Consider the following 26,431-nt stretch of genomic DNA (forward strand, 5'->3'; position numbering starts at 1 on the left):
TTCAAATTCTAGACTGTGGTAAAATTTCTGCTAAATACTGTAGGGATACAGGCCCTCCCTGGTGGCACAGAGGGTTAATGCACAGCACTGAGAATCTAAAGCCACTTCCACAGGAGTTCGATTCCCGCCTGCCCCGGAGGTGACCACATGGCGCCGCAGACCTCTCCTCACCCGCCCGCTGCTCCCCTCAGCAATGTACTTCGTCGATCTGCCTGTTCTGCTCCCCACTCTGTCTCTGGTGAAGCCTCTCACCGCCCCTGAGCCTCTAGCCTGTATCCCAGTTCTGTATGCACAAATAAATAAATCTTTAAATATTTATATATATATTGTAGGGATACAACAGCATTTGAGAATCACTTTTGTCCATAAAGGGCAGCCCATTCTAATTACTAAGGTACATAAACAGCAGTAATACAGGATTGTATGATAGATAAGCTCCATGAAAAAGCTATATCAAAAGTCTGTAGGAGTCTGAAGATAAAAGGATCAAGAAGGCATTCACAGGCTGACTTTGTAGTATTTGTTATGTCTAGTCACATAGACAAGAGCTAGTTGCGATTTGAGGGAGCAGCCCAAGTGAAGGTATAGAGTCAGAAAGCCCAGGCATGTGAGTGGAAAACACTGAGAAGTTTCTAACTGATTTTTGAATTGTTCAAGGAAAATAATGTCAAATTAGCACCAGCTAATCTGAATGCAGAGCATCCAAATTTTAGAGAGTCTGAAATGCTAGCCTTAAGGTAAAATTTGTATTTTATTTAGCTGATAGTGGAAGCTACTGATAATATTTTAGAAGATATTTCAGCCTTCATTCTCATAAGAAAGGGCTTTATATTTATTAATGCAACTAAAGTGTTATTATTAAGTGGTTTTATTTATACAGTCATTTTAGTTCAGGGCACTCTGAAGATTGTGTCCAAAATAATACTTCATTCATCTTGGTTATCATTTATTTCTCGATATTTTAACCAGTTTTTCACATTAGTGCTTTGTTGCTTAGTTGGTGTTTGCTGATCTAATAGTTCCACAAATTCTATATAATGTGAGTGCTTATGCTATTCTGTGTTTCTGTTTCTAGGTATCCAGAATGTTACCTGGTGGACTTTTAGTTCTTGGAGTATTTATTATTACGACTTTAGAAATGGGAAATGATTTTCAAAATACCCTGCGTAGAGTAAGTCTGATGTATAAAAAATTCTTAAATTACTTATTACTATAATTAACAATTATAATATGTATAACAGTCCTAGCCATATTTAGATTTATGTTCCATAATTTTTTATGGTGGGATTATATTGAAACAGCTTTTTCCACCAATTGCTAGGTATCTTGAGTGTAACAAATGTCAATGTTTATATTTTCAATCAAGGCTACGTATTTTAAAATGGTCTTTATTTTTAAGGATAGTTTATGTTAATTATGAAACAAGTTACAATGGTTGAACAGATTTTTTTTGTGTATACAATAGCAGTATTCTGTCACACCTTCTATTTAATTCCAAGTGATTGCTATAATGTGATTATTAATAGGTCTTAAAATTCTTCACCTTCTGTTGAATTTTCTCAAGATCCTGAGAATAAGAAATAAAGAGACAATAGGTACTTATTCTTTATCCATGGACAGAGGTATCCTGTGGTTTTTGTTTGATTCCTATATCAGAATTGTATAACATAAGTCAGTTTGAAATCCATAAGCTCTTTTTACTTAAAGCCTGAGGTAAACTCTGCATAGCCAACTTTAATCTCTTAGCATTCAACATCTAATGAGCCTTCTATAAGGCATTTTACATACAGTTTTGTAACCTTCTCACCTATCACATGCCTCTCTCAATCCTTTGACATTTCTACTTCAGAGTATTAGAAGAGATGGAGAGACTCCTTTTCCCTGGCAAGTTATTCACCTTTCTACCACTTTTTCTATTAATTAAATGTACCTCTTTCACAGTTCATCCTCTACATTTCCAGATATATCCTAAATCAGTATTTAATGGCACTGGGTGTACATCCATTTGTGGTTAGTACTGGGTTAAGTGAATGTAGCCTCAGTACCAGAGAGGCAATCAAGTGTCCTTTTACTATTCTATTGTTTTTGTTCCTAAGAAGCATATAAGACTTGAACAGTGCTACATTTTAGGAACTGTTTAGTTTCAACTATCTAACTTTTTCCATTGGCCTGCTTTGAGGGACATTATAAGAAATAATCATATAAAACTTGTCATGCTCTCTCCTGTAAGATTGTTAAGAACTTTGCTCCCTATACTGCTTACTGTTATCTTTGGAACATTTTTTTTTGATACCATTATCAAGAAAGTTGTGCCTCTTCTGAGCAATTGTTTTCAGTGTATGGACCATGTGAATTAGGTTGCTTTATTTTCTTTAACTTTTCTCTGAACTAATCTCTAGTTTTCTCTCTGTGCATTATTGGAAAGCTAAATTTATGACTCTTTTCCTCAGATCAAATATGCATTTTTATAATTCTTAATCCTGGCATAAATTTATATAACTTACTCTGATATTTCTCACTTTTAATATGTGTTTTATGTCAATAGATCATTAATTGATGCATACATATCATAATAAATTATGTATATATATCATGAATTGTATTTTTGTATTTAAAATCTAGTTTTTCTTATATCACTAAAATCCACATGGTTAATAATCAGTTATATTTCCTTTGAGAAAAAGGTATATATAATGATAGAATTTTGAAGCTAAGTGGGAGCCTAACATTATAGATGTCTGTTTCTACATTCACTTTTCCTCTATCATTTTCCTTTTTTTAAGGTGTGTTTTTCTTTCTTTCAGCTTGTATTTGCTGTGGAAAAATCAATGAATAAAAAAAAACTGTGGAATTTCACAGAAGAAGAAATCTCAGAACGAGTGACACTTCATATTTGTTCTTCTACAAAAAAGTATCTTTTATTTAGGACTTATGTTTTACATAAGACCAAAATATGTTCCTGGAAGTTTTTCCCCTAAACATTTATTTAAATCATTTTGAAAATGGGCAAAATTTGTAGATTACAATGTAAGTAATAGAATTACTAATAGCAGTGGCAGTGGCTGTTAAATAAGTCTCAGAGCCTTTTGAGAAAGGGCTCAAAATTCTGAATTGTTTACCAGCTATATACACCTCCTATTTGTTTCAGAAGGCATATATTTGAGGATACATATATGCTGCTGTTCTATTTGTAAGTGCTATTAGCAGTACTTGTAAGCAATAGCAAATAGTTTAAAGAGCTGCAAGTACTGTCTAGTTAAAGCAATTCATAGGTATATTTATATATATAATCATATGTATTTGTATAAATACATGAACATATATGCTTGTGTGTGTTTGTATACCTTTAAATGTAGGTATGGAATTGTATACATTTTGTAAAAGCTCTTGGATGCATGTCCCTTATTTTTTGATGATTTATTTTTCTTTGATCATCAAGAATTGCCCCTCTTTTTGTCCATTTCTATCCTTAATTAGTAAAGGACAGTTTGTCGAACTTACGACATTCATGATCCAAAGGTAAGAAAAATTACTTTTTAAATATTTTTCTGTTACAAAACCTAAAAAATAATTTTTTGATCTATATATATTTTACATCATTGTTCATTTTTAAACAGTGTTTGCTCTCCCCCTTGTCCACCAGTTTCCTACCCCAATTCTTGTGCATCATCACCAGTCCTCTGTGCTCCTCCCTCCTTCCTTCCAATTCTACTCCCTACAAGGTCTCTGGTTTGTGATTGTTGTTTTTTTGTGTGTTTGTATTATAGTTATTTTCCCTGATGTCTTATTTGGTTCCCCTAATAGTTTTTAATAAAATTTAAATTCCTATTTAGTTTAATAATTTTTAGTGCTGTCACTTCCTATTGATGTCCACAACCACCTGTAGTTTTTTATTTTGAAATGTGACTAATACAATTACAGGAAAGGAAAACTTTTTTTTTAAAAAAAGATTTATTTATTTATGCATACAGAAGCAGGGTACAGGCCAGAGGTGCAGTGGCAGTGAGAGGATTGAGCAGAGACAGGGGGGAGCAGAACAGGCTGACTGACAAGGTACACTGCTGAGGGGAGCAGCGAGCAGGTCAGAACAGGTCTGCAGTGTCATGTGGATCAACTCCAGGGCGGGGATTGAACTTATGCTGAAGTGGCTTTAGCTTCCTCTTAATTCTGTGCTTTAACCCACTGTACCACCAGGGAGGGCCCAGGTAAAATTTTTTTTTAATTGTGAAAGTGTTTTTGCTACTCTCTTCCTAACTTGTTTATGTATTTGGTATTATATTTGAGAGGCTGGAGCTAAATGTGGGCTTTTGCTTACTACAGTGCCAGGTAAACAAGGTACCTATACTTAGAAGCAGGTTGACACTTTGCTCTAGTATCTAAAAATATGTGAAAAAGTAACTGCATCATTTTGATAGCAAGGAAGTGATAGAAAGGAGAATGTCTCACACTTAGTAGTCAGGTAAATAGACTGGAGAAGTACACATATGAGCTACAGGAGAACAGAGTACTTGTCAGAATTCTCAACCTGGAGCTGCCTGAACGCTTTTTTAGCCTACTGCTGTGGGAGGAAGTTGCCAAGGTTACCTGGAATATAACTGAACTTAAATGCTTGACTTAATTTTATTCAGTTCTAATCTATTTCCTTTTCTTGAAGGAATTTGACCAGATATTTTAGATAACAGTTTGTATAAGTTACTAGGTTGATATTTTATATTTTATGGATCTATGTATTTTACCTAAGTCACATATTTTTTGTTTTTCCTCCTAGAGTTCAGCAAAACCAGCAGATTGGAAGTATCAAAATGGACTATCATCTTCATGGGTTTCTTTAGAGTGTACAGTTCATATTAATATTCATATTCCACTCTCTGCTACTTCTGTCAACTATACCTTGGAAAAAAATACAAAGGTATCAGGGTAAAATGAATTTTCTTTAGTGATTGTGGAATACACAGTCTGTTTTTATTTATTCTGGTCGTACTATTAATGTTATATTCCTCGAAAGTTGTATTCTAATTATAATGATATTGTTATTATGGCATATTACCCTAGCCAAATTAGAAATTTATATAAAGATGGGACAATGTCATAATACAGGTGTATTTAGCATAATAGCTACTCCATACATGGCAATTATATTTAGTTTACATTTAAAATATAAGAAAGAAGATAGGTTATTTGGTCTTTTTACTTTCTCTTGGTCTTTAGTTTTTTTCCTTCCCTTTTCCGGTCATTTTTGTTTTTATATTTCTATGCCATTCTTTTATTTGCAATTTATTGCTCTCCCTTTTTCCATTGGAAAGAAGCTAATAGAGCATGTTTATTTTTTCTCTTAATGGTACTTTATTTTGAGGTACTTTCTCTTTTTATCACTTTTTTTTAGATACTGGGATTTATTGCATTTATTTGACAATCTATTTGACTATAGTTAGTAAACCTCCTAAGTCTGGTAAAGTGAATGTTACTTTGGGATAAATGTTAGAAAAATTATATTTAAGAGTGTATGAGATGCCAAAAAAGTATGAGATTAGATTTTTTTTTTTTTTTTTTTTTTTTTGCTTATGAGACTGAATTTAAGTACCACAATGCTGATCTTTAGGGATTTTTCATATTTCAATATATTAAATGGAAAAAGTAGACTTCAGGTTGTTAAATAGTGATGGCATTATACCTGAAAGGTAGCCTTGTTCTCTTTCTTTTAAGACTGGACTAGCACGCTGGGCCAAGCAAATAGAAAATGGTGTTTATCTGATTAATGGACAAATTAAAGATGAAGATGGTGACCTATTAGAAGGACAGGTAAGTTAAGAGGGAATCATCCTATGAAATTAATTGTGCTTAAGGAAAAATAAAAGATACAGTTCTTTAGCCCTGAGCTTTATGAAAACAATTTTTATCTACTTCTTATTTGTAGTCTTTTAAACTAAAAGGGCAAATTTTATTCTCAGAAAAGTATGGGTGAATATATCTAAATTAATCTTTAATCCTTCAGGTATCCTTAAACTTGATGAAGGGAATGTTACCTAAATTCTGTTCTTTTTAACCTCCAAATTATAAACTTCCCACTTGAAAATAAAGGCATGTTTTTTTCTGTTCTGTTAGCAATTTGAAGATTAATGATATCATTTTGTCAAAGAGGGCTGGGCCTAATGGAAGAAGAATATTAGTTATATCTCACTTGAGAGAAAGAGTCAGTGAACTCCATTTGAAAATCCAAATAGTAAATATTTCATATTTATGGATCATCTGGTCTCTTGCAGTTATTCAACACTGCTGTTACAGAAGCATCTCAAACAACATGGCAATGAAAAATCTTGACTGTGTTCTAATAAACCTTTGTTTATAAAGACTGGTAGTGGTCTAGATTTAACCCACAAGCCATAGTTTGCCAATCCTTGCTTTAGGGGAATAAAGGTAGGGAATTAATGGTTTTTAAGATTACTCATTAATTGATAAAGAATATACAAAGTAATATATCTATAGAAAACGTAAAATAAATAAACTATTTCCTAAATTACTTAGCAAATGTAGTATATTTTCCATAGGATTTTCTGTTTTACTCCAATCTCATTTAGCTTTTTAACTTTTATGTTTTTTCAGAAAAAATCTTCCAGAGGAAATGTTCAAGCAACTAGCCATTCTTTTGATGTCAGAGTGCTAACACAGTTGGTGAATATTTTTAAATGCTTATCTAAAATATATCATTTCTTAGAATAACCGTATTGATATTCTGTGTGTTTCTGTTTTTATATTTATAATTAGAGGGTGAAAGAATTTTAGAGCTGCAGTAGACTGTAAAAACATCCAGTTATAGAAAAGTTATTACCAAGAAACATTATTTCTTTTCCTTTCAATTAGTTAACATTAGTTCACAACACTATAGGTTCTGAGATGTGCAGTTTCTTCTATGTCAGCATCTGAGTCTATGACACCACACCTACCAGATATTCAGTCACCATCTGTCACCAACCAATCAACCCCTTCTGCTTATCACCTCTCTTTCCTGTCTTCCCTAATAACCACCATATTGTTGTCAGAGTCTAAGGGTTGTCTGTTGGAGACCCCTAAGGCTGAAGTGTTGAAACAAGAATTTCAGGGTTGTGTCTAGAAAACTGGTCAGCATGGGTTGGAACTGGCCCGTGTCCACACCTTGATGTCCTTACTTTTGTCAGCAAACTTTTAAGAAGCTTGATATACTCAGAATTTTTACTTTCATTTTGTCCCATTTGTTACCCTGGGAGTTCCAAAGACTTCCCCTCCTTTAGGGAAGGCTTTCCTTGGGCTGTTCAATCTGAGATTACATCTCTCCCCACGTGTTCCCCCACTCAGGTAGGCTTATTTTATCCTCCCTCAGGTCCCTGTTCCAGCACCACTTGCCAGAGACCAGCTCTGGTGAACGGGGTTGAGGAGAGGAATCCAAAAGGACTAAGGAAAAAAGAAATGGCAGACACAAAATAGAGTTTAAGAGAAGCAGGACCCAGGGGATGAAAGGCTTCTTAGTCCAAGGGCAAGTATCTGGAGTGCCAGTTGCAACTTATTTTTATTGATACTAACCGCCCTCCTCCACTCCTTGTTAGTTACTAGACAATGAATCGTACTGTGTGTGTCCAGGCAAGGTTCTGTGTTAGGGTATATTCTACTCCCTTTTTAACCTTATCTGTTTCTCAGAGTTAGCTTTGCTGACACAAGAAAAGACATTATGGTCTGGACACAGGCCAGTCTTTCAGCCTGTGTTGACCAGTCTTCCAGTCATGACCCTGACATTCTCCTTGTTTCAGCACTTAACGCCTTAGCAGTTTCTCGCATTTGTCTTTATTTTTCTTTTATTTGTTAGATTTTTTTTTCTTTCATATTTCCTTCATATAGTGTTTGTTTACCTTTTTCATTTGGTATAACTCCTTCAAGTCCTCTGCATTTTTTCACAAAAGACAACATTATTTTAATAAAAACCTATTTGGGTCTTTTGCCTCTACACCAGGCAAATCACTATTTAAAATATATAGTTATGTGTGCACAGATGATATTATGATGATAATATTATGTTGATAATATTGTCTCTAGATGATTACAAATAAACTCTTAACTGGTCTTTCTCCATCTATTCATTATTGCCCAAAGTGACTCTGAAAATCCTGAGACATTTGTTCACATACTTCCCAGAGTATTTTCCATGTTTCAAATCTGTCTTACATATGACCTCTGATCATCCTTTCTGAATTACAGTTTACATTGATTTACTTGTCCATTAGCTTAGCATTTTTTTTCTGAAACTAGTGTATTGTAAGGGTCAGCCACTAATTACCAACCTTGCTTAAAATTCTTATGCTATATTAAGTAGAAAGTCTAATTCAGGGCTCTTTACAACCTTTCCATAACTTTTTTTTTTTTTTAAGATTTGTTTATGCATAAAAGAGCTGGGGTACAGGTTGGAGGTATGGGGAGTGAAAGGATTCACCAGAGACAAGAGTAGGGAACATAATAGGCGTACTGGCTGAAATACACTGCTGAGAAGCACAGTGGGCAGATGGGAGAGGTCTACCTTGCCATGTGGGTCACCTCCCTTGCCAGGGATGGACCTTAAGATCAACCCAAATGCTACTACTTTTGTAAAGATTTCATGTAATCACCATAATCAAAGGAATCTTTACTTTTTCCAAAATACCATATTACTATCACAGAAGTTCTTCCATTCAAGAACAAGTTCCCAAAGGCTAATTTTAAGCCAATTTGTTCCTAAGTCCAAAAACCAAAGTAGTTTGACATTTGTAAAAACCAAGTAGTTGACGTTTGTAAAACCAAAAAAAGGAATGTCAGTTCTTATATCCTTTAAAACACTCCTTGTTGATCGACATATATAGTTTTATATTTGTGTCTATATGTATCATCTTTTGTATATTGTGTCATCATTTTTGGGAAAAATGCCCTACTTTACACATGTGTAACAAATATGTATTAAATATGAATAACAGGCATTAATTTCAAAACAAGGCAATTTGAAATATAGTCAGATTTGGTGGAGTGGATGAGAGAATTCACTTGTTTCTCCATCCCCACCTTATTGAATGTTGTACCAATGATCTCTACACATATTGTAAGAAACTTATGTCAGTTATAGTGTCAGTGTTATCATCCTACTGCTTGGTTTGATGTGAGACAGTTTTTGAATGATCTTGAAACCTTTTGAATTATTTGGTCTGTGACAAATTTTTTACCAATGAGATTTTGATGTTTAAGTTTAAGTTCTTTAAAAAGAAAAAGCACTCCTCCCTGGCACAGCACTAAGAATCTAAAGCTACTTCAGGTCTGAAGGTGACCACATGGCATGGCAGACCTCTCCTGGCCTTCACACTGCATCCCTCAGCAGTGCACTTCGTCAGTTGGCCTGTTCTGCACCCCATTCTGTCTCTGGTGAATCTCTCACCACCCATGCACCTCAACCTGTACCCCAGTTCTATATACATGAATAGATAAATCTTAAGAAAAAAGTAGCCTGTGCAGGGCCCTCCCTGGTGGCGCAGCAGGTCAAAGCACAACACAAAGAAACTTAAACCACTTTCGCATGAGTTCAATTCCCGCCTGCCCCAGAGGTGACCACATGGCGTAGCAGACCTCTCCTGCCCCCACTGCTCCCCTCAGCAGTGTACCTCATCAATCTGCCTGTTCTGTACCCCACTCTGTCTCTGGTGAATCCTCTCACCCTCCGCATCTTTGACCTGTACCCCAAATCTTAAAAATAAAAAAGTAGCCTGTGCTTTAATTATAATGAGCACTGCTATTCATAATTATCTAGTAGCCATATATGCAGATTTTTCTCCTCTGTTTCTCCTGATCACTTCCTGATTGCTCTTCTGTATAGGCACATGGCATTGCTCACTAGCTGTATGATTTGTTTTGGTTCTGAAAATTAACCCTTTTGTTGAATTATTTATTCCAGGTATATTTTGGGGGTTTTATTTGTTTGAATCATAATTTATGTTTCCTTGTAGTTACCAGTCTCTAGTAGCTTTCAGTATTTCATTGTTTTTGTTTTGTCACTTGTCAAAATGATGTTACAAATGGTTTGTGAAACCTCTCAGTACCAAAAATGAAAAGTGGGACTTGAAGAGGAAAATGACTGCTTATAATTACTGTTATCATTTTCTAGTGACAAGTATAGTTAAATTGTTTGGTTTTTGCTGTAGAGTATAGCATTTTTTTTTTTAAAGAATTACTTACTTATGCATACAGAGCTGGGGTACAGGCCAGAGGTACAGGGGTGGTGAGAGTATTCACCAGAGACAGTGAGGAGCAGAACAGGCTGACTGACGAAGTACACTGCTGAGGGGAACAGTGGGCGGGTCAGGAAAGATCTGCAGTGTCATGTGGGTCACCTCCAGGGTGGGGATTGAACTCATGCTGAAGTGGCTTTAGCTTCTTAATGCTATGCTTTAATCTGCTGTGCTACCAGGGAGGGCTCTAGTATAGCATTATTATTAGTCTGAATTACGAGTTTAAAGTATACAAATAAGTGTCTGTATGTTGCTTTTTATCTTGGCATATTTATTATGTCCTGCTTTGTATTGCAGTTAACTTTTGTGCAAATATTATTTTGTAAACATACCTCCTTTGAGATCATGTCTTCTTTATCTTTTCATCTTAACAGAACGTGTATGAGTAATCTGCAAATCATAAATTTTCAGTGAATTGACTAATTGAATATTGGTACTTTAGATGTACTTTATATTAGTAAGAAAAATCTTACTAATAAAGATGTAGTACTAAAATTTAGAGTGTATATAGTATGCTCAGAAAATAATATATAACTTATAAGTAGAAATATTAAGACCTTTTAATTTATGAAGAATATTTTCAAATATTTAATTAAAAATCCCTTCTTATTCCATGAAATGGTTTATATATTAAGTATTTTATTTCATATAGTTAATAATGGCTGGCTACCAGAACTTAAACAGATTTTGTCTTTCAGCTTTTGAATTCAGATCATAGATCGACAGCCTCAGTCCAGATCTGCAGCGGCTCTGTAAATCTTAAGGGTGCTGTGAAATGTCGAGCTTATATACATTGCAATAAACCCAAGGTTAAAGATGCTGTGCAGGTACAAAAGGGATAAGTGGCGAATGAATAAAGGAAGCATGTTAACATAGCTATTCAGAAATGCTAAACTTTTTCTTAATTTGAGATTTCATAATTAATGGTTTGATTTTAACTGGTAAATGCCTAATCTTTTGGGTGGCCGAGATACATACATGTATTTGGTCAAAGGATTTTCATTTGTAGGCATTGGATACGCTTTTTAAAAGTGGAATTTATATACATTTAGTAATTACTTAGCAATTGTGACATTAGAGTACATTTGAAATCATTTCTTTTTGGGGAACTTGAACTTTATAATAATAGGAATATAATTCATAGGCAGAATTATTACATAGTGTTCCATCTTCTGTATAATTCAAAACTTTAAAAATGATACTGGAACTTAAGTCATGCATGTCTTAATTTTAGGCATTGTTTGTATAGATGCAAAGTTTAATTAGTTATTTGGTTTTAATATTCTACTTGGACGAATTCTAGGCAAATTTGCTACTAAAGTATAATGTGTTAGCAAGCATATAAATATTTGGAAATAAGAAGGTAGAATCATATATCAGTTATTTTTGAAGGCATGATTATGTGGGGAAATCAGCTACTTGGAGGTTATTTGGTAGGAAAATAATGTAAATCTAAGTTAATGATTTAATTTTTTATTGTGTTTTGTTTTCCATAGGCAATGAAGAGAGATATTTTGAATACAGTTGCTGACCGTTGTGAAATATTATTTGAGGATCTTCTTTTAAATGAAAATCCAGAAAAAAAAGTTATGAGTATAAAATTAAGTATTTTCTTGCATGTGTTCAATTCATTTAGTAATAGGATAGCAAGAGAGAATAAATGTCATCTTTTGGTTCTACCTATATCTTTTATAACAATGTGTTATCGCCAACTGATTGAATAGAACTTTTTCAACAAATTTCTTTTTAGTAATATAATAGCTTGTTTTTCCATCATTTTATGCATTTTCCATCTCAATTGTAATCCCCTTGGGCTTCCTATCACCAAATCACCCACGTCCCACCACCATAGTTCAGTGCATTTCCCTCCCCCGACTGTTTTAGATCCCATTCTCCACTCCATCCCCGTAAAATGTCTCTGGTATATAACTGTTCATCATTATCATTGTTTTCTCGCCTGGTCCATTATACTCAAGCAATGAGTGAAACCATCCCATATTTTTCCTTTTCCTTCTGGCTTATTTCATTAAACATGATCTTTTCCAGCTCCATCCATGTTGCTGCAAAAGGCATGTGTTTATTTATTTATTTATTTATTTATTTATTTTGTTGTTAAGTAATATTCCATTGTGTTTAAATACCACATCTTTGTAATCCAGTCTTTTGGGCATTTGGGCAGTTTCCATGTCTTTCCAGTTATAAATAAAGCAGCAGTAAACATGGGGGTGCAGGTATCTTTTTGAATCAGTGTTTTTGTGTCTTTGGGTAGATACCTAGGAGTGGGATTGCTGGGTCATTTGGAAGCTCTATGTTTAGCAGTTTGAGGAACCTACAAACAGTTTTCCATAGTGGTTGTACTAGTTTGCATTCCCACCAGCAGTGCAGGAGGGTTCTTTTTTCTCCATATCCTTGCCAACATTTGCTGTTGCTAGTTGTTTTAAGATGTACCATTCTCACTGGGGTGAGGTGATATCTCATTGTGGTTTTAATTTGCATCTCCCTTATTACAAGTGATGTTGAACATTTTTTCATATGCTTGTTGGCCATCTGCATTTCTTCTTTGGAGAAGTGTCTTTTTAGTTCTTCTGCCCATTTTTTGATGGGGTTGTTTATTTTTGTTGAGTTTCATCAGTTTTTTATATATTTTTGTGATCAGCCCTCTATCACTAGTTTTGTGTGAGAAAATTTTTTCCCAATTAGTGGGATGTCTGTTTGTCATTTGTAATGTCTCTTTTGCTGTACAGAAGCTCTTTAACTTGTGTAGTCTCATCTATTAATCCTTGTCTTCACTATCTTTGCTTTGGGTGCTGTGTCTTTAAAGATGTTGCTAAAGTGTATGTCATGTAGTGTTTGACCCATTTTTACTTCCAGGTATTTTATGGTTTCTATTCTTATGTCTAGGTCTTTAATCCACTTTGAGTTGATTTTGGTGTGTGGTGTTAGGTAGTGATCTAGTTTCATTTTTTTGCATGTAGCTTTCCAGTTTTCCCAGCACCATTTGCTGAACAAACTTTCTTTGCTGCATTGTATCTTCTTGGCTCCATCGTATCTTCTTGGCTCCATCGTCAAAGATTAGCTGTCCATAAACCTGTGGGTTTATATCTGGGTTTTCTATCCATATCTAATGGTCTATATATCTGTTTTTGTTTCAGTACCATGCAGTTTTGATTATTATGGCTTTGTAGTACAGCTTGAAGTTTGGGATTATAATGCCTCCATTCTCTTTCTTCTTAGTCATAAGAGTTTTGGCTATTTGAGGTCCATATGTATCTCATCAATATTTTTTTCTATTTCTTTGAAGAATGTCATTGAGACTTGTTGGGATGGTGTTTAATCTGTATATCGCTTTTGGTGATATTTCTTTCTATACTTAGTTTTTATACTTTGTAGGCTTTGGTCAGTTTAAATATAGCTAACACGTGTTATTTTAACTTTATAACTATTCCATATATTGAGAAATATAAATGTCTAATTACACTTCAATAATTTGTATTGAAACTATTTTTTTTACTAAAAAAGAAAATTATAATACTGAATATGCTTTTTGAAGCACACATATCTTCCCCTTCCTACTGTTCAGGTATGAGTGGAGTGACAGTTGAAAGTTGAATGATTAGCTTTTGCAGGGAATATTTTATTGTTTGTAGGGAAAAGCATGACTCCTCTATATAACTAATATTTATAGTATTACTGATAGTGATTATTATGTAAGGTTTTGGTAGGCTCAGATAACAAACCAGTCCTTTTTAAAAAAAAAAATATTATTTTTGCATAGAAGAACTAAGGTATAAGCTTGAGGTGCTGGGGGTGGGGATGAGAAGAGTCACCAGAGTCAGATCTACTGAAATACACTGCTGAGTGGGTCACTAGAGATGTCTGCTGTGCCATATGTGATTTAGTTCCCTGGCTGGGGATTAAACTCCGGCTATAGAAGTGATAGTACGGAGACTTAACCATTGGGCCATCAAAGAGGCCCCAAAGTAATTCTTTTTATACTCCTATAATAATTACCCTCTAGTTTTTTCAGACTTAACAATTGCCTTTCCCATAATTCACAGATAACCCTAGCTTTCCTCCTATTAGTACCATATAATTTTGCTTGAAACCTGAGTTTGAATCTTATGTGCAGACATTAGGTTGAAATTTTGGAAAGTTACCAGACCCGATCACTTAAGCACCCAAACTTACAGCAAAAACAAAGCTACCCTGATGAGGCTACCGTCTCAGTGTGACTTGGTTTTTAGTCCTTGACTTTGTGTATGTGATAACTCTTGTGGCTTTAAGCATTTACTTCACTTTCGTGAGCAACATTTTGTGTAATAGCTAAATTATAAAGTTTGGGATTTTGAGGACATGGGGATATATCCCCATTAGTGTCAAAGATCTACTTTATCACATACTAGATACTAGAATATTGCTAAGTGCTCTGTTACATTTCAGAATGCTTCATAAAATGGTATTATGTAACTGCCCTGGTGTTATTATTTCTTTCTTTTTTTTTTTTTAAAGATTTATTCGTACAGAACTGGGGTACAGGCCAGAGATGCAGAGGGTGAGAGGATTCACCAGAGACAGAGTGGGGTGCAGAACAGGCAGATCAATGAAGTACACTGCTGAGGGGAGCAGCGGGCGGGTCAGGAGAGGTCTGCCTTGCCGTGTGGATCTCCTCCAGGGCAGGTGGGGATTGAACTCATATGGAAGTGGCTTAAGCTTCTTTTGTGCTGTGCTTTAACCCACTGTGCCACCAGGGAGGGCCGTGCCCCGGTATTATTATTTCTTTTAAGATTTTTTATTTATTTATGCATACAGAACTGGGGTACAGGCCAGAGGCACAGATATGGTGAGAGGATTCACCAGAGACAGAGTGGGGAGCAGAACAGGAAGATCAAAGAAGTATACTACTGAGGGGAGCAGTGGGCAGGTCAGGAGAGGTCTGCCATGCCATGTGGGTCACCTCCTGGGCAGGGATTGAACTCATGCTGAAGTGGCTTTAGCTTTAGTGCTGTGCTTTAACCCACTACACCATTCCCTGGTATTGTTTTATATTTAGTAAGGTTAGGTGCTTCTAGTGATAGTTGTGTTATTTGTACATTAAGTTTGATTTATTAAAAATTAACGTTATCAGCAATCAAAAAAGATAAATTCATGCCTTTTGCTGCCAACATGGATGGAGCTGGAAGGGATCATGCTTAGTGAAACAAGCCAGAATGAAAAAAAGACCGGATGATTTCACTGATAGCAGCAGGAGCATAAGAGATTGGGGGTGGGAGGAAAGGAGATAAACAAATGTAATAGAGTAAAAAAATGGAAACAGTGAACAACTATAAACCAGAGACATTTTATGGGGGCAGTGAGGGGGAATAGGATCGGAACTGGGGTAGGAAGAGTGCATTGGACTGTGGTGCTAGCACATGGGTAAATTGGTGGTGGGAAGCCCATGGGGATTACAACTGAGATGGAAAAAAATGCACAAAATGAAGAACGATGTAAAAAAAAATTTAAAAGATAAAACAAAAAGAAAAGTTAACCTTATAACCTCATTTTAAATTTTTTTAAAATAGAAGGGAAAAACCTCACTGGTAATTGAGTGGCCTTTGTGGCTTGTGTGAAAGAGTAGGCAGTATAGCTTGGTGGAAGAGCAAAAATCTTGAAATTCCTGAGTTCTGTATCCATTCTGTTAGTGCCAGGGTAACTATACACAGGCAATTCCACTGTAAGAGTCTTGGGTCTTCTATATAAAATAGGGATTGTGGTAGCCTTTTTTTTTTTAAAGTCCGTAACAAAATTGGTAAGCCAATCTTAGTAAGTGGTGGTAGTTGCTATTATATTAGAAATAATGGAGTAGGAAAACTACTTTATGTTAGTTGTCTTTAATATTCCTTAACAATAATTTTTGGAAAGTGGTATTGTATTTTTTTAAAAAGTATAAATATACACATTTTAACTTCATTAACAGGAAAGTAGTCCAGTAACATGTTAGTTGCTATTCAGATATGACAGAAAGTTAAATTGCAAGCTTAATAATACAAATAAAATATCTTTTGAACAGCAAACCTAGAATTGAGGCAGAAATAGTTTTGAAATTTTATATTTCAATTATACATGCACATTATAGCTATCTTTGAAAGATTTGAACTTTGTATTTAAAGAACTATGGCCCAAAGTAAAACATATATCCATTTCAGTATGTGGACAAATTGATGCACTATAGTACAAATTGTAATAATGCAATTTTTAACTAGGAGGCACTCTGATCAAGAGTAAAATTGTACTCCTAGTTCTCATATGAAAACAAGCTACAGCATCTCCTGAGACACTTAAGTCATTCTTCATCATCCTCTGTTTATAGTTACATAAAGCTACCACTATTTTTTAAATAAGGAAATATAGGTTACTGTTAGAATAACAGTAGTTAATTCAGTAGTAAAATAGTAGTTTTGTTCATCATTTGTTTCTTTCTAAATCATGTCTGTTGCTGAAAAAGATCATTCTTTATACAAAAACTATTTCTTTCTGTTAATAGTTCATTAGAATCATGTTAAACCAAACACCTATGTTTTTATATAGCACTGATTATTAGAAATGGGAAGAAATAGGCTCTACTTTGTGAGTATTCAAAGAATGAAATATAGGTGTTATTTAATTGCAGATTTTTTTTTCCTTAAAAAATGACTTAAGGCTTTTTACAAATAGGCATTACAAGTTGTCAAGATAAAATTAAATATTAATAAGGAGTGTTAAATATTATAAGGAAAAGAGAAAATAAAACAAGATGGAGCTGATTGGGAAGTTAGTGTACAAAATCATGTCTTGATGACTTATACCCACTTGATACCTAGCATCTAGATAGATGAAGCCAGTGTAGAGATTCATGGAATAGTGAATGCTATCATGTATATGCTTGATGTAGGTAGGCCACTCATTTATGCCTTACTTGCATAAAAAAGGCAAGATTCATTTAGAAAATTCAGTACTAGTAAGGTTAAAACAAGAAAGACAACAATGTCTAAGACCAGGGTCATAATTCTTTCTTGAATAGTCCTTCAAAGGACACCAGGTAATACAGGAATATACACTCAATAGAATCCTTTCCCTTAAGGTAGCAATAAATTTGTTTATAGGATTTTCATTTGGGTCTGTTGTAGAGACCAGCTGTGTTAAGATAAAACAGAATTCATTAAGAACAGCTCTTAGAAAATGAAAAGGCCTTTTTAAAAATACATATATTTTAATACTTTATTTTTATTTATTTATGCATACAATGGGGTTAGGTCAGAGAGAGGATGGGGGTAAGGCAGTGAAAGTTGGAGTGGTGAGAGGATTTCACCAGAGTGGGGAATAATACAGGCTAGAGCAGATCTACTGAAATAACTGCTGAGGGGAGCAGTGGATGAAACAGGAGAGTTCTTCTGTGTCTTCTGGGTCAGCTCCCTGGCCAGGGATCTAACTCATACCTCAATGGTTGTCAGTAGCTTCATAGCACTGAGACTTTAGCCCATGCACAGTCATGGAGGCCTAGATTTTACATATGCTAGGTGCTTTCATATCCTTATCAAATATCTATTACTAATTCCAGTGGCAAACCTATCTAAATATTGATAATGTTCCTTTTCTTTTTAGATTCTGGAAAAGAGTTCCACATTCTTCCTCTCCGAGTTTTTGTCCCCATTCCAGGATCCTCTGTAATGTTATGTGACTATAAATTTGGTGATGAGTCAGCTGAAGAAATCAAAGACCATTTTAGAGAAATGTTAGATCATACAATTCAACTAGAAGATTTGGAAATTGCTGAGGAAATAAACACAGGTAATTATATGGTATTACTTAAGAACCTGAATTTACTGTAGTTGAAATTATTAGACATCTAGTTTAAATATTGTGTTTTTTAAATTTCCTTAAAACTGGTTCTGTTTGACACGCTAACCATTTTAAAATGTTTAATTTCTATATTTGTAAATATGCAGTATTTTTCATGGAAAATTGTGCCAACATTTAAGATTAGGCTTTTCCAACCCTAGTAAATAGTGCTTCACAAAATAAGTGCAGCCTTAAGTAGCTGGAAATATATAACTTTAAGGTATTTTTATTATATAAAAAAAATTTTCTCAAAACCCATTGTTACTATTAATTATTTAGCTAAATATCATATCACAAAATTTCAAAAAGTCTTTATTGAATTTCTTTTCTATACTGTTTGCCTTTATTTTCCTAGCTCTTTCATATAATTATGCTTCTAAGCAGAAATAGGCAAGAGTTTAGTAAAATGTTATGGGAAATGGTTTATAAACAGATACATAAATGTTGGGTAATATTAGCTAGCATTATGATAAGATTTTGCACTAAGGAACCTTCTGTATGTAGATGGCTAACGGGCACATGAAAAAATGCTCAGCTTCACTTACTATTATGGAACTACAAACCAAAGCTACAGTGTGACATCATCTCATACCTTTGAGAATTTTCTACATCAAAAAGACTGAAAACAACATGCGTTGGCAAAATTGTAGCCCCCAAAGGAAACTTAATACACTATTAGTAGGAATGTAAATTGGAGCAGCTGGTGTGGAAAACAGTATGGAGATTCCTTAAAATCTAAGAATGGAAATACCTTATGATCCAGCAGTAGCACCCCTAGGTATTTATTCAAAGGATTTGAACACTAATTTGAAAAGGTTTATATACCCCTATGTCAGTAGAAACTTAATTCACAATATTCAAGATGTGATTAGTGTAAATCCCCATCAATGGATAACTGGGTAAAGAAGTTGTGGTCCACATACTCAATAGAACACTACTCAGCAGTTAAAAAGGGTAAAATGATGCTTTTTGGAATAGCTTGTATGAAACTTCAGATGATCATGCAAAACAAAATAAGTTAAAAAATAAGACAATAACCAGATGGTTTCTTATATGTAGATTGTAAATAACCAAAGCAAATTAACTAACAAATTACAAGAATATCTCTTGAGTCAGTGAATAATAGAGAGCATACCAGAGGGGAGGGGAAGAGAAGGTAGAAGGCATCACCTGAGAGTAGGAATGACATCAGAATGTTGTTGGTAGGTAAAATGAGATGAAACGACCTCCAAAACTATATAATATTGTAAATTAATAGTGAATCAGTAAAATTTATTATCAAAGTATAGTGAAACTTCTAAATTGTAATGAAAAATATTAATATGAAAGTAATGTTTTATATATATCTAGATTTTTGTGAATATTTCAAATTAGGTTTCCATATGAAATAAACCATTAAAAAGGAGTTCAAATGTTCAAATTCAAAAATTAAAATCTATTATTATACATTTAAGAACATTAAGCTTGTTGTAAGTATCTAGCTTTATTTTTTTTAGATTTAATGTTATTATTTGACTGACTGTTATTTATTTCTATTCTGCAGTACAGTTGCCAAATAGTTGCTATGTTAAAAGTACATATTTGCCAAGTAAATATCTTAAAATAACATCATTCTAAATGACTTAAGGGATGAAGAACAATTTGTCAAAATGACTCACTTAAGATGAGGGATGAGTTTAAAATTTCTTGGATGCATTAGTCATCCTAGTAGAAATGAACAATTTAGATGTGTTTTATTCACAGCGTCAACTTAAAAATTTGAAAAACTTCTAAAATCTGGTTAAATTCATCTTTGCCTATTCTGCCTTGATTATCAGAGCTGAAATTAATTTTTTTATTTGGTTAAACATTGTTAATTTCATTATAGGAAAAATAAGTAAATGCTATACTTTTCTGGCTAAATCATTGATTATAGTGTAACCTCATTAATTTGGTATTCAGTGGTAAGGAAGAAAATAGCTGATCAGTTCAAGTCTCATTTTAATATGCTGAATTGTCCCATCTTCCTCTCAAAAGCCCGAAATAGAATCAGAACATACCTGCATGTCAGTCTGCACTCCTAAGGTCCTTGTTTTCTCATTTGGTGACAGTTAGTCAAGGTTATTTTCCTACATAATTGATTTGGGTTTTGTCAGTAGTTAAGATTGCCTGGTTTTAAGAAGTAGCTGACATCTAATGTAATATTAAATCATATTATTTGCATTTAAATTTTATGTAACTTAAAAGTTTTGGTGAAATTACATAGTATCAAAATCCTACAAACCCCCATCAAAAACAAACAGACAAATTGTTTTAATGGGGTCTTACTCATCTTGAGAAATTGTCAGCTTTGGTAAAATTATCTCCCGTTTATGTCAAAAAATCAAGATGATTTTTATGACATTTAAAAATAATAACACAGAAATGAATGTCTCTCTATTGAAGTAAATTATTTGCACAGGATGTACTGAAACATGAATTTCACATATAAAATTACTATTAATTGTTTAAGCAATATATCATGACAAAACCAGTTTTGTGTCCTTTACATCTAGGTGCTTGAGTTAAATATATTCCTGTAGCAAACAGATGTAATTCATCTTTATCTAGTACTTTTGTTATCTCTGGATTTTAGTGGCCCAAAGAAAAAACTTTCTAGCAGTAATACTTGCTAATAGAGAATTCAAAGTGTGTGTGTTTAAAATGAATATAACAACACATTAAACTCCTAGACCCATAAATGAAGTTGGGAGATTTGAAGCTGATGGACTAATGTAGTCTAGAACTCATGTGTTATATCCCTTGAGAAAACCATAAATTGTAGAAACATAGAATACTGAATAGTTCTAGAAAAAATGTTCTTAATAAAACTTTGTTAGGGATAAAGGAATAGAAAAAAAAATGAAAAAGGGTTTTGTATTTTTTAATTCTTTAGTTGTGGGGGAAATTGATGGTCAGGTTCTTGATTCTAATGAAGTAGTTACTAAGAATTATTTCTGAAGTCTTGGTTTACCTTTCTTCAAAGGCATATGATGAGAAGTAGTTTACTTTTTTCTTTTTCTTTCATCTATTTGGTACCATAGATTAATTGTTTCAGTGAATTTATGTATCATCCTTATAAGCCAATGTTAGCATATTGGAATATAGAGCTGTCTGCCTGAACTTTCTAAATCCCCAAACATTAAATTTAAACTGTAGGATCTACTATCTCAGTCTGTACTTCCTTCTTGTCTTTGTAAATAGAGGGATCAACATGAAGTAGTTACTTTCTAATTAGTTCTCTAGAGTTCTATAGAACAGCACTTTACTACCACTTCCTATGAGAAATAGGAAAACTGATTGCAGGAACCTTCAACCTTGCTTCAACCAGAGTAATTCTACTCTCATCTATTTTTCATATTGAGGTTTTCTGTCAGATTCTTCAGCAGTAAGGGGGTGGGGAGGTACTGATAACCACTAGCATATGTGATCTCAGGATATTTTAGGGTCAAACACTTTTAATCTGTGTTAAAGAAATTCAACTAAGCCAACTTCCATGAATTGCTGTCAGCATAATGCAAATTGTATAACAGCACATTACATGAATCTAATTTGAAATGACTGTTTGCTAAAACCACCAATGAGTGATAAAAACTTACCCAGATTAAGAGTGAAGGTTATCTAACTATGATCTGGTTTGAATTTTGGTATTAGTTTATCTTTACTACCAAAGGTAAATTATAAATTGTGGGAGTCATTCAGAACTGACTCTGTGACTGTCTGGTTTGGGTCACTTATAAAACTACATAAAATGTTTTATATATATTTATTTTTTTCACATTTTATAGAGATGTTTATTAGGAAAAGGAAAAAGTAAAAGAGAGGTACCTTCATAGGTGGGCAGGAGAGATGTCCATAAGGTATATGTTTGTTTGATATGTATTCCACAAAAATTTATTCATCTAATTTGATAATGAACAAATTCACTGTTATTAAAAAACTCAAGTAGAAGGAAAATGGAGTTCACAGTGTGTATTCTTTCTAATGTTCTTTAAAATTCATTTTAAAATGGTAATTATCCATATTTTATTTAGGGTTTATTGTTATTATCCTCTTACAGTATGTGTCAGTTCCTCTATAAATACTGAACCTTCATTGGATAACACAGATGATGAACAGCCAAAACAACCAATTAAAACTACAATGGTATTGAAAATTCAGCAACACATAGGTATTTTTTTATTATTATTTTATAATGTTGAGAAGATGATATTTTGGATTTGAATTTTCTTATATTTTAAAATTTTGTTTCATTTTGCTTTCTTAAAATTACTAGATTAAGATAGCCTTTACTGGGTGTTATGGAAAAATGTCAGGTTCTGCAGATAGATTTACAAGCAATTTATAAGTAATGCAGATTCCAAATGCCTTCAAAGGTGACACTTCTTAATAACTTCATTTGCTTTCTTACAAAAGCTTATTGAGTTAGTAGAATCAATAATAGAAAAAGTCAGTGTTTTCCAAAACAAACTTCATTTGTTTTCTAAGAAAAGCTTATTGAGTTAGTAGAATCAATAGTAGAAAAAGTCAGTGTTTTCCAAACTGGTATGTGCAGGATTCCTATTGTAGAAGATTTTGTTTGAAAAAAGTCAAACACAAGTCTATAAATTTATAATGTAAATAAGCGTTTTAAAGACTCCAAGAAGTATAGCAGTCAATTCAACATTTTTCCAACTTACCATATGAAGATTGTTGTTTAGTGGAAGCCCAATTTGAGAAATGCTGTCAAGTATTAAAACTTTTGATTGAGAGAAATCAGATGCTTTAGTTTCCTTGTCACTCATCAAATAAAAAAAGTTAATTTCCTGAATTCTTTGTACCATGTAGGGGTGTGTGTGTGTGTGTGTGTACTATTGTGATTTTTTTTTTTTGATTTACAATAATAAGAAATAAAAATAGAAGTTACCAACCCAGCCTTCCTTAGAATCTGAGCTTCTGCACTTTCCAGCAGCTGTATAAATGACTGTGTTGTAAGGATTGAGGACCACTGCCGTTTTGTGTCTTGAGTGGTTTAACATGATACACCTGAATATCACTATAAGTATTTATAGAAGTTTTTAAAATAATTTCATTTGTGTTCTTAGAAAAGCTTACCGAGTTAGTAGAATCAATAGTAGAAAAGGCCTGTGTTTTCAGAACTGATGTGCCCAGTTTTAAAAGATGTATTAATTTTCTCTTAGGTGTGGTGGCATATAGACATTTATAAGAATTACATCATTTTTTTAAAAGTTTTGCTTGAGTGGAAAAGTACATATTTATCAGTTGAACTTTACCAGTCTGTTTTTTCAACTTAGTTATATATTTTTCTCCAAGATTTTGCTAGCTTTTGGTGCACATTTATGTGTATATAAGCATCTGTATTTGTGTGTGTTATTGTTGTTGTTTAGGCCTGTCAGCTAACCACCTTTCAGAGACTAAGATCAGCCAAGTTTTCTTTTGCTCATTCCATGTCCATTTGTTTTGTGTTTGTTTTACTTTTAGGTGTGATTGCAGCATTTGCAGTTGCAGTCCTTGCTGCGGGTCTCTCCTTTCATTACTTCAGTGATTAGGGTGAGGCACAGAGAGCTTCCTGATCAACCAGAGAACAGTGACCAGCAATTATGAATAATAAAGATGTAAACCATCCATCTGCACTTAAGACAATAGCAGCCAGATCTGCTGCCGTAATGCCTAAAAATGAAATCACCAGCTGCCTTGTTTAGCTTTGCTTATATTATAGGTGGCCCAGGCTTCCAAAAATAAAAATATGCATCTAAAAGGGAGTTGCATGTAACAATTACCTATTTTTTTTTTTCATTTCAAAATGATGGTTTATTTTCACAGATTTTAGTCCTATGGATGTGGATCACATATTTATCAGAATGTTGAAAATTATTTGACTGAATATCTTAATAATAGAGCCATAAGAGAAATTTCTCCAGACAACAACCTGTTGGGTAAATTACTACTGATGATCTCTCTAATGTACACTCAATTCCAAGATACTTTTACATAGAAGTTTGATCAGAAATGATTGATATAAATTATATGCTTTTTAAGGTTACTTTGTCATACTGTTTAATACATGAAGACTTTTGCTTCCAACTACATTAGTTTAGTTACTTAAAAAAACATCTAGATCCTGAATAAAATCTGTTTCTGAATGCATTAGTAGTAGACTAAAAGAAAATAGGGAATTTTCAAGTGCCATACCTCTATTTTTGTCTGCCACAAAGGAGCACATTTTGCATTGGATGATAGTATTAAGCATACAGGTGGACTCTTGTCCAGTTGCTAAATAGTAACACCATATGCAGTTTGTCTGGGACTAGAAAAGAGGGAAATTTGAAATCTGATCTCCCACCAGTGACAGTGAAATGGCCCTCAGCTCCCCTGTAGTTAATGGTAGAAGTAAAATATAGGTCGAGGGCCCTCCCTGGTTGCACAACAGGTTAAAGCAAAGCACTGTGAAGCTATCTGTAGCCCCTGCAGCACAAGTTCAATTCCCGGCCAGGGAGGTGACCCACATGGCATGGCAGACCTCTTCTGTCTCACCTGCTGCTTCCCTAAGGAGTGTATTTCAGTGGATCTGCCGATTTTGCTATCCTCTTACCCCCCTCACTGCTGGCCTATACTCCAGTTCTTATATGCATAAATAAAGAAATCCTTAAAAATATATGTATATATATTTATATATAGGCCAAGATTACCTAATTTAGGTGACAGAATCCCATAGATAAAGACCAGGCAATATTTCATAATTTCAGATCACAAGACACAAGTTGGAGGTAGCATGAGAAAGAACCTGTAAAACAACCAATTTTGATTAAATACTTGAAAATCATTACCAACATACATAAATGACAGAACCATAAGCTCATCTAAAAAAAAAAAATGGAACTGCTAGAAATGACAAATATATTACTTGAAAAAAGAAATAAAAATACCTCAGACTTGTTAGTATTATATTAGACTCAATTACAAATAAACTGGAAGCTATAACTAAAGAAATTACACAGTAGTAAGGAGAAGTGAGGAACTAGAAAATATAAAGAGAATTGAAATTGAAAGAATTATTATGATGTAGTAGGAAGAGAAAATGGAAAAGTAAGATTTGAAGAGAGAACAGCAATTTCCACATTTGGCTGAAGAACATGAATTCATGTACTGAAAAAGAAAATTATGTCCCAAATACATATGTAGATTAAATCCATGCTTAAACCCAATATAATGTAAATAGATGATGCCAAGCATAAGATTTTAAAAGCAATCAAAGCAGAGAAAACATCATCATTAAAGGCAAGATAAATACTCAGATTTCTCAATAACAACAATGTACCCCCCAAAAGGCAGAATAATACCTTCAAAATTCTGAGAAAAGCAACATTGATTCAATGGAAATATATTTTTTTAAACATTTATTCATACAGAACTGGGGTACAGGCCAGAGATGCGGAGGGTGAGAGGATTCACCAGGACAGAGTGGGGAGCAGAACAGGCAGATCGACGAAGTACACTGCTGAGGGGAGCAGCTGGCGGGTCAGAAGAGGTCTGCCAACGCCATATGGTCACCTCCGGGGCAGGGATTGAACTCATGCTGAAGTGGCTTTAGCTTCTTAGTGCAGTGCTTTAACCGGCTGCGCCACCAGGGAGGGCCTTAATGGAAATATTTTTTTAAAAAACACAAATCTCAAAGATTGGTGTTAAATGGATAATCAGAAATTAGGTCAGTAGTAAAGTTTAAATTATTATTAGCATTTTATAGGGAAGCAGCCTTCAGCACTCTTAAATATATTCACAAGTTATAAAGCTTGATAGATTTGAAAGAACAAAGCATGTAACTAGGTCCTAATTATAAATACTACCTCTGCAAAAATTAGGTGATGTAACAGAAAAGCACTTTAAGGGAAATGACTTAAGTGCTTAAATTAAGGAAAAGATGTGTAACTTACCATAGTAAAAAACAAGACAATGTAAGTGCAAAGAGATAGCTCACAGGAAGAAATCAATGAACTAGAATCATGGTGTCAAAGGTGCTTTCATAACAATATAATTGGGATAATACAATACAGTTGGTATTACAATACAATACATAACAATACAATTGGTATAATAGAACAAGATGAAAATGATAGAGAAGTCAACTACAACCCATAGGTTCTCCTGAGATGAGACTACAAGGAGCATCTTAACATACTTGACAACACACAAAAATAGACAATGGTCTAGGAAAATATGACTCCTTAAGTTGGCTCCAAAAGAAATGGGCAAGATCCATAGACATATTCATTAATACTGAGTAGCAAAAA

General features: G+C 33.9%; 1 protein-coding gene across 1 annotated transcript in view; it reads left to right on the forward strand.

Moving 5' to 3' along the window:
* The window catches only part of LOC101625123 (chromosome unknown open reading frame, human C1orf27), a 32,089-nt gene extending 7,493 nt beyond the window's left edge, over positions 1-24,596 (forward strand). Inside the window, exons 4-14 of the mRNA XM_012728856.1 lie at positions 1,076-1,171; positions 2,805-2,911; positions 3,483-3,519; positions 4,769-4,909; positions 5,704-5,799; positions 6,601-6,669; positions 10,967-11,095; positions 11,765-11,855; positions 17,889-18,074; positions 22,204-22,314; positions 23,625-24,596. Coding sequence (XP_012584310.1) covers positions 1,076-1,171; positions 2,805-2,911; positions 3,483-3,519; positions 4,769-4,909; positions 5,704-5,799; positions 6,601-6,669; positions 10,967-11,095; positions 11,765-11,855; positions 17,889-18,074; positions 22,204-22,314; positions 23,625-23,692 — 1,131 coding nt within the window. The 3' untranslated portion in view covers positions 23,693-24,596. The remainder of the gene's footprint in view (positions 1-1,075; positions 1,172-2,804; positions 2,912-3,482; positions 3,520-4,768; positions 4,910-5,703; positions 5,800-6,600; positions 6,670-10,966; positions 11,096-11,764; positions 11,856-17,888; positions 18,075-22,203; positions 22,315-23,624) is intronic.
* Positions 24,597-26,431: the final 1,835 nt, after the last annotated feature.

The sequence above is a fragment of the Condylura cristata genome, unplaced genomic scaffold, assembly GCF_000260355.1.
Source record: "Condylura cristata isolate star-nosed mole 26May11 unplaced genomic scaffold, ConCri1.0 scaffold00024, whole genome shotgun sequence".
Lineage (NCBI taxonomy): Eukaryota > Metazoa > Chordata > Mammalia > Eulipotyphla > Talpidae > Condylura > Condylura cristata.